Raw genomic sequence first — 9,762 nt, 5'->3', positions numbered from 1 at the left:
TGGTTGTTTTATATAAAAACAAAATAGTTCTTTTTAGTCTCATATTTTAGAATTGACAACACTATGATCAAAAAAACTTCTATAAATATTTTAGGCCGACGATGTTAAAAAATATACTTTTCTTAGCTTTTTTTTAAAGTAAGGCAAGTATAATATTAAATTAAAATAATTTTTTTCATAGGGAAGCCCGTTGCAGTAGTCATTATTACATGGGTCTGATGAATCATACCCAAATAATTAATTCTTAGTTTATAAGGATGATACTAGAAAATTCAAACAATTCAGATTTTCAAAGACCCAAATAATTTATATATTATTATATTACGCATGCAACGCGTGTGCACGATGACACTGGACGGTATTAACCAATTAGAATTTCTTAATTTTTAAGATCATTATTAGACATTAAGTACTATCATATTTTATAACTCAATTATTTTTCATCGATTTTTATATTTAATTTTTAAAAATTATTTGTCTATATTAATAATTAATTATATTTTTAAAATAATATATATTAATTAAACATCTTATATTTATTTTTTAACTATCAGATTTTAGCCATTCAAATTTACCGAAATTTACCGATAATATAATAGTACACGTATTCTATTTCTAGGCTTTAACAACACGAGGTTTCCAGAAACAGCCAGGATATGGCATCTCCACGTCTTGTCTCCTCGTCAATTAGATGGTCTGGACATCTTCAAGATGTGTGCGATATCCACATGTACCCAGTCTCGTTGAGATGTGATATACCTCGTCCGATCGGCGTGAGGACACGGCGTGATATATCATCCTTGTAGCAAATGGGAATGATTTGCTTGTGTTCGTCAGACAGCAAACAGGAAACTAGAGCGTGAACCGTTCTACCCTTTCGTTCAACAATGCAGAAGAACCTTGTTCGCTGATTGAAGCAATGCAGTTTATCAGTAGGAACAAAATGCCGAAAGGCAATAGTGAAACGAAAGCTCGTCTCATCGTGATGCTTCGGTGATCGCAATCGGCGGTAGGAGGTTGCGTCCCATCGCTTCTTGCTTTGATTCGGTTCTGCTGAAGCTGTTCTGTACTGAATCTTCGAGCGGCCGGAGCAATGGGAAGAGACATCGGTTTTGTTTGGCTTCGTGTTTGATTGAGACTTAGAAGCCGTGGATTAGGCTTTCTCAGTGATTTATTGGCCATCCGACCAAAAACCTCGTTAATCTTATTTCTGGTGAACTATCTGAAGTATTTGATTTTGTGGGGGTTCTAGTAGTTCGAGTTGAACCTTTGGCTGGTGGATTGTGAGCATAGTTTGGGCTTTGCTGCAACGGAGGATGACGATACAGTCTTCTCCTGGGAGCTCGGGCCTCATAGATGCCTCGGCGGAGAGGGGCACCTACTACTTTAGCAATTTCTACGTGATCGGCCTCACCCTCACTGCCGGCATCGGTGGTTTTCTATTTGGATACGATACCGGTGACTAAATCTATACTTCTTCGTTTTTATAGCCCCAAATCTATGTTTTTTTGTGTAACTTGGGTTAAGGATTTTTTCTGTGTCTCTGTTAGTAGGATCTGTATCTACAAGGAAATTTTTTTATTGCAGAAACTGTTCGTTTTAGCACTTTTCATGATGGTGTGGTCAACGATCATTCTAATGTTTAATGTGATACTTTCCATTGGTTACTAGAATTTGATATTTTCACAAATATGCATCCTTTTACTAATGTCGTTAGGACGATCAATCATGCAAGTGGCAGAAGGCTAATCAATTTTGTTCTTTAGGTGTTATATCTGGTGCCCTTCTTTATATTCGTGACGATTTTGATGTGGTGGCTGAAAACCATGTTTTACAGGTAAACTAGGATAAGGACAGTGTTTATGTTATGTGAACGTATTGCTGAACTATTGAATTGTTCTGCTTGTAGGAAACAATTGTCAGCATGGCAATAGCAGGAGCTATAATTGGAGCTGCAGGTGGTGGATGGGTGAATGATGCCTATGGGAGGAAGAAAGCTTTTCTTCTTGCTGATATCATTTTTGCCATTGGATCTGTTGTGATGTGCGTTGCTCCAGATCCGTACCTTCTCATATTTGGAAGGCTTCTTGTTGGTTTGGGCATTGGAATAGCATCAGTTACAGCTCCCGTTTATATTGCTGAAGTATCACCTTCAGAAATCAGGGGAGGTCTAGTTAGCCTGAATGTACTCATGATCACAGGGGGACAGTTTCTTTCTTACCTTGTAAATCTTTCTTTTACTCAGGTAAATTCATTTTTATATCCTAATGATATCAGTAGGCAATAAAGATTTTAGGATGTATGTTGGAGCCCCTATGTTTTTAAACACTTATATGACAACCACAAGTCAAGAACTAGAAATCACATCCTAACTCCCAAGGTCAGGGACATAGATCTTATTTTGGTCAGGTATTTTCCATAGTCACTCTATTTTCTGTCTTTTTCTGTTCTCACTTACTAATTTGGGTTAATGTTCTTTTCTAGAGAGTGATTTGTCCTAATAGCATTATTATGTGCTTTTGATTATGAATCATGGAATAATGCACTCATTATAAATTGTAGCTTAATTATTTACTTTCTAGTTGATTTCTAGTGTCTGTTGTGCATCCAGCAGTAGTCTTGTTCCTTGATATGAATTATGGAATGCTATGAATTATTGTCAGTCTAGTACTCTTGTTCCTTGATATTTGATTAATTGAACATGTCCGGTGATAGGTTCCAGGCACTTGGCGATGGATGCTTGGAGTTGCTGCACTGCCAGCAGTGATACAGTTTGTTCTAATGCTGTTTCTCCCTGAATCACCTCGCTGGCTTTTTCTGAAGGTGAATTAACTCACTGCAGTCTCTTAAATTTTGTTCTGCTCCCAGTTTTTTTGTGGTTAAATATTAAATCTTCCTCAATATCTAGAAAGATAAAACTGAGGCCATAACAGTTCTCTCAAAGATCTATGATCCTCATCGCTTGGAGAACGAGATAGATGAACTGACAGTTGCTTCTGAGGAAGACATGAACTCACAGAATGTTGGATGCTTTGATGTTCTTAATTCGAAAGAAATGCGACTTGCATTTCTTGCAGGAGCTGGCCTTCAGGTGAGTGAGATAATGTTCCTTTCAGGATTCTGAATTTCTCAAGTCAATAAAACCTCAGTTATATTAACTTATATGGCAAAATAACAAAAGCATTTTGTTTAAGTCCAAAAGATGGAAAATCAAACTAGCACTGTGTAGGGGCAAATATTTTGATTTATTCTTGTAGTTAGATTGGTTCTGTGAGTAGATTACACAAATTTTGTATTTGTATACACACCTACACTGCCACACACACACAAAGCATGTACATACATGGTGTAAAATAGCAGAGTAATTTAAGATATGCTGAGAAATTATAAGCATTTTTGGCAGTCGTGAACTAGGATGAAATAAATCGCAAATCATCAATGCCACTGCCTACAAAAACAATTTAGGAAAAACACTGAGATTGTAGTGACAACAATGTGAATGACAACAATTTGGTCTGGCTGGGCTGCAGAACTGATTGGTGGATGTCTAAGTATTTCATTTCAGGTATCTTACTCAAAGCCTTTTAGATTCTTTTCCAATCGGTTTCTGCTAGTTGCATGATTAGGTTCATGTTCCAAGTAAATCCATGTGCCAATATGATATACTTTCAGGAACTAACAGCCAGTTTATTTCAGAGGAGGGAAGTTGGAGAGGGAGGAGGAAATATAGGGGGAGGGTGAGGAGGTGGGAAGAGGATGGAAGAAATTTGTTTACTTGTGAGATGGAAAGGAGAAAGGGAAAACGAGGAGTAGGAAATGACCACAATACCACCCCCACTAAAGTGTTCAACCAGCTCAGGGTAGAGAAATTTTATTTGGAGACTATTGTCTTAGGGGAGGACCACTTCTTGAGACATAGTAGATCTCTTCTTTATTAGACCTGCCAATCATCTTCCTTAAAGATTAAAAAATGTCACATTAGATTCCAAATCTTTGATATTTAGCTTACTGAAAGTGAATTGCACTTTACAAGTACATGCAAAATAGATTTCAGTTCCAATCGGCTATGAGTCAGATGCAAAACAAGTTCATTGATCTATACTGTTTGTGGAGGCTTTCACTTGGGATAAAAGACACTTGGTCCCTTGGTCAAACTCATGGTCCCTTGGACAACTGAGTTTGACATAAAGGCCTACAAATATCCTCAGATGAGCATAAGATGAATTTTTCTATCCAAGATCGCTCTAGGATATCGAACCTAAAGGCACTGATGGAGGCTTGTTCAATAAATAAACTACGCTATTCTCATCATGCTCTTCACTTACTCCGTAATGGTCCTATTCATTTGCTCAACAACTCTATTGTGTTTAGGTTTCTTAGGTTGTATAAACCCATGTCATATACTATTCTTAGGTTAAGTACCCCTTAAACTCAGTAGATGTGTACTCTCCATTATCATCTAAGACATTTAACCTTTTTGTCTCTCATTCTCAACCATAACATGTAATTGTTATAGCATATAAACCCAAGTCTTCTTCAAAGTATCATCAATAGAAGTGACAAAGATCCTGCGACCACCTAAGAACTCCACCTTAATAAGACCACAAACATCGTAATGAATTAGCTCCAGCTTGTTCCTTTTCCTCTCTGCTCCAGTACCAAAAGAGACTCTATGCCACTTTGCAAACAAGCAATGATCATAAGGATTCGACTTCACATGCTTAGTTAGTGTAATAAGAGATTGCGTAGCCCACAAGTTCAAATGCCTCTCTATCATGTGTCCTAGACTCGTGTTATATGTTGATTGATCCATCATCCAACATAGCATACAACTATAAGGTCAAAACCCGCACTCTTGTCTTGTATTGTGTTCATCAAATACTTCCTCTAGCAATCATGAGTAACCCTCCAGTTAATCTCCAGATTCAGAAAATTTAGTAAAATTGAATTTATGTGTAGATCCGATGAACATTCCTCAAAACCATAAAAAATTTGTGTTAGTCTAAATTTGTATTCCTACCACCTATTCCCAGATCTTGCTAATATTACTGTTGCCTATTTTCACAAGTTTCCTGTTCTATAGGTAATAAAATATCCTCTCTTAGAGACAATGATATGGCACATTGGTGCTTCTAGGTACACAATCCATTTCGTATCAGAAAGATCTGATGATGTAGCAACTGTTGTATCATCTGCCTTTTGTTTCTTTTTTGATTATCTACAATTCTTCTCAAAGTGTTAAGGATGTGTACCCAATCTCGTATCCTAAATTAGTGATAATTCATGCTTTGATGATAGAGTAACTGTTGCAGTAGTCTAGTCATCTACCTTTTGCTGCTTTTTGTTGCCCTTTTGATTTTCTACAGTTCTTAAAGTGTTCATGTTTTCATAGTCAAAATATTTCTTTTTCTTTACTCTTTTGACCTACTGATTAACTGATCATTGTCCATGGCTTTTCTAGCTTTACTCCTTTGGTAAGTGTTTCATCTCTTGAACCTGTAGTGTAACCATTATGCTCCTCATTCTATCAGAATGTTGTCTTTATCCCTAGCAAAATTCAACTTACTTCAGGTGCTGAATTATTCAGCATAACAAGTCTTCCAAGTATTTGGCACTGAAGCATATCATATGGTGAATAATGCTATGATGCTTCCACCTACTAATCATAACATAATCTAGCTTGTCAGTCATTTGTCAATCTGTGTCATTCTTCTTACCATCTGATTTCACATCTTTCGAATTAATCAGTTCTGCTAAGCCTTGTAAAAACAACATATCCTTCATCAAAATATTTTTTAAATGACAGTAAAATACAACATCATACCTGATCCAGCATCCTGATCATCAATCTGCAAGGTCACACTATCCATTAAGCTAGATTGTATGTTAGACTTTGGTTCTCATGAACTCCAAGGCACTTGCTATCGGGTTGCATTTGTCAATTTAGATTTTTTTTAGTTCCTTGGGAAAATAAACTCCTGCATAATGGTTCAGGTATTAAATGTAGTTGATCACAATGACTTCTAATATTTAGTATGCTAGTTGAATGACCTCCAGATTGCTTGATTTTCCAGTGAAGTATAATTTTAGATTCAATGGATCAATTTTCTAGAAAACGTTTTGCACATCAGTTAGGCAGATTACCATTGCAAATTGTGGAATAGTAAATTCTTTTTTATATTTGCTTTTAACTTGCATTATGGACTCTTTATGCACTGTCAGTTATGTATGCATTGATAACTTATTCTTTGTAAATTTGCTTGTGGCAGGCTTTCCAGCAGTTCACTGGAATAAATACAGTTATGTACTACAGCCCCACGATCGTCCAGATGGCTGGTTTTACTTCGAACCAACTTGCGCTGCTGCTCTCTCTGATTGTTGCTGGGATGAATGCAGCTGGTACAATTTTAGGAATCTTCCTCATTGATCGCTGCGGCAGGCGTCGATTAACACTCTGCAGTCTAGCAGGTGTTGTTATGTCACTTCTCATACTTTCGGGGGCATTCTTTTTGCAATCATCAGGAATTAAGTCTCACTTATGTGAGATGCAAGCCCTTCATACCACCTGTGACAGGAACCTAGGCTGGGTAGCTGTTTTAGGGCTTGTTCTATACATTGGCTTTTTCTCTCCGGGGATGGGCCCTGTTCCATGGGCAGTCAACTCAGAGATTTACCCGGAGGCCTACCGGGGGGTGGGCGGAGGCATGTCTGCTACTGTGAATTGGGTTTCAAACCTGATTGTCTCGCAAACATTCCTGTCGATAGTTGCAATTGTGGGGACAGCTGGGACTTTCTTGATCATTGCTGGAATCGCAGTGGCAGCATCTGTGTTTGTGGCACTTTATGTTCCAGAAACAAAAGGCCTGAGCTTTGAGGAGGTGGAAAGCCTTTGGAAGGAGAGGGCATGGGGATCTGAAGATGCACGGAGGCGCCTACTAGCCTGAGCTGGCATGGTCTCTGAATCGATTTGCATTTGCAATGCAAGTGTACAACACCTCCGTGAAGGAAGTGATAGGATCGAACAGTTTGCTAGGCAGATGCGATTCCTGGTAGTCTCCATCAGTCATTGTAAGGTACATCTTGAAGTGTTCTGCAACTGCCAAACCTTTTCATTTTGTTGGCAAAAATTGATAAAGCTCATTGTTTCCTCGATATCACTATGTCCCGGGGAAGGTTTTGCTTGAGAACAGAGCTTAGACAGACCTGTTCCATTGCTTGTGTCCTTTCGTTCCGTGAAAGAGAAAATGGAGAATTTACAGTAATCTTACAGATCGGGTACCTATTAATCATCTGCCTTCATTCAAGCTAATAACGTTTCATAACTTCTGACTCCATCATGCAACTTTCATGGCAATGGCATAGTTAAAAGCTCAATATTAATTGAGCATGAAGAAAAAACAATGATTAGTATGTATTGGACTCATCAAAATATTTGTTTTTTTTTTATAATCCAGATGTTTCTGTTTTTGTTTGATAAAATTTAAATATGGATCATTTTTTTATTTCTAATTCATTTATTAAGTAAATCTCAAGTACAATTTATGCATATTCAAAAGTATCTAGAACATCGATAACCTTTTTAAAGGTTATCGATTCGTTTCAAAATTTCGCCTGTGATAATCTAATCATGATTGGTCTTAAATTCGGATAAAAAAGAAGGGTTGCGTTAGGTTATCAGTGGACGTAAAAATTATGGTAAATATTCAATAAATTGATCCAATAAATTATTGTGTTAATGCTAAGTTGTTTCTCGGAAGAAACACGTTGCAAGGTTCGACTGTAACGTCTCAACAAGGACTGGTACATCTCCAAAATTCGAACATAGTGTTAAATATGCAAGAGTTCGCATTGCAGGATTCAATTGTAATGTATCGGCAAGGACTGCTATATCTCCATGAGAACTTGGATGTAGTGTTAAATAGGCAAGAGTTCTCACACCATAGATTGAATAAGAACAAATATGATAGGAAAACTAATAATCTAAAATTTGAAACATGGAACATAAGAACATTTACTAATAAATCAATGTAAGTAGTAGATATAATGATTAGGAGTAGAATTAGTATTTTATATGTACAAGAGATAAAATGGGTAAGTGAGAAGACAAAACTGATAGAAAATTCGGATTTTAAGTTATGGTACACAGGAAAGAGTAAAGTAAGAAATGGAGTGAGTATTGTTCTAAATAGTCCGTTAAAGAATGAGGTTGTAGGAGTAGTTAGAAAAGGGGATAGAAGTATAGTCCTTAAGATAATAGTGACAAAAGAGACTATGAACATAATTAGCGTATATGCACCACAAGTAAAATTAGATGAAGCAACCAAATCAAGGTTTGGGTGACTTGGATCAAATATTACAAAACATTCCGCCAAATGAAATAATTTTAATATGAGGTGATCTGAATAAACATGTCGGAGTGAAAAATGAGGAATATGAAAGGGTAGATGGCGGTTATGGGTTTGGAACAAGAAATGAAGAAGGGAAAACTATATTAGATTTTGTGATAGCATATGACCTTATATTAGCTAATACGTTTTTTTAGAAAACGAGAAGAACACTTAGTCACATTCAAAAGTGGGAATAATAAATCGCAAATTGATTTTCTTATGGTTAGGAAGAAGGATAGAAAGATTTATAAAGATTGCAAGGTCATCCCTGAAGAAAGCTTAACTACCCAACATAGGCAAGTAGTATTGGATATATGCCTCAAGCATAATATCAATAGAAAGAACATATATATGACTCCTAGAATTAAGTGGTGGAAGTTAAAGGATGAGAAACAAAATATATTTAAGAAGAAGGTAGGAGTACAAGCATTAGGTGAAATATATGGTGATTCTAATACAACATGGGATAAAATGATATCAAAATTAAAAATAGTAGCTAAAAGTGTACTCGGTGAGTCAAAGGGGCATGCACCATTAAGTAAGGAATTTTGGTGGTGGAATGAGAAAGTACAAGAGAAAGTGAAGGAAAAACGAATAACTTATAAGGAATTATATATTTGTAAGAACAAGGAAACCCTAAAAAAATATATAATAGCTAAGAAAAAAGCTAAAAGAGTAGTGAATGAAGCAAAGAATGAAATTTTTGAATGATTATATCAAAAGTTGAATACAAAAGATGGGGAAAGAAACATTTACAGAATACCTAAAGCGAGAGAAATGAAGACAAGAGATCTTATCCAAATAAAATGTATTAAAAATGAATGTAACAGGGTTGTAACACCCACGAAATTATAAGATAGGTATATGAATATTATTTTCCTTGGAGCATACAAATGAAAAGAATAAGAGAAAAAAAAGGAAAATGAAAAACAAAAGAAAATCTAGAACAAGAAAAGGTGAGGTCAAGGATTGAACCTTGAACCTCCCACAATTGATGGAGAGATAAATTGATGAATGATAACCATTAGGATAAGGAGAAATGATTGGATAGAAAGGAATGAAAAATTTAGTTAAAGAAGAAAAGAAAACTAAGCAAAAAGAACAAGAGAAAACCAAGTTGCTTATCTTCTTTTCCCTCTTGGTTAAGAAAAGGGAGCAAGCAAAAGAGGGATTGTCTACTCCCCTCCCTCTCTCTATTTTCGTGGGAATTAAAGGAGTGAGGGAAAAGAGGAGTTGAGGGAATGAATGAGGGCATGTTTCATTTGGCAAAGGGATAAAAAGGGTTAGAGAAGAAAAACAAAGGATTTAATTCATTTTCTTCTTCCTCCTTCTCCCTTCTTCATTCTCACCGAACCAAGGAACCCCTTTCCTCTCC

General features: G+C 36.3%; 1 protein-coding gene across 1 annotated transcript; it reads left to right on the top strand.

Moving 5' to 3' along the window:
- Nucleotides 1–864: 864 nt before the first annotated feature.
- Nucleotides 865–7,262, top strand: LOC122019828 (inositol transporter 1-like). The gene is made up of 6 exons (XM_042577374.1): nt 865–1,458; nt 1,767–1,837; nt 1,910–2,245; nt 2,716–2,823; nt 2,909–3,091; nt 6,270–7,262. The coding sequence occupies exons 1-6, from the start codon at nt 1,317–1,319 to the stop codon at nt 6,942–6,944; spliced, it is 1,515 nt and encodes a 504-aa protein (XP_042433308.1). The 5' UTR covers nt 865–1,316; the 3' UTR covers nt 6,945–7,262.
- The last annotated feature ends 2,500 nt before the right edge of the window (nt 7,263–9,762 follow it).

Source organism: Zingiber officinale, chromosome 9A (assembly GCF_018446385.1).
Source record: "Zingiber officinale cultivar Zhangliang chromosome 9A, Zo_v1.1, whole genome shotgun sequence".
Taxonomy (NCBI): Eukaryota; Viridiplantae; Streptophyta; class Magnoliopsida; order Zingiberales; family Zingiberaceae; genus Zingiber; species Zingiber officinale.
Note: the sequence above shows the minus strand (reverse complement) of the source record. Positions and strands in the feature narration are given on the sequence as shown.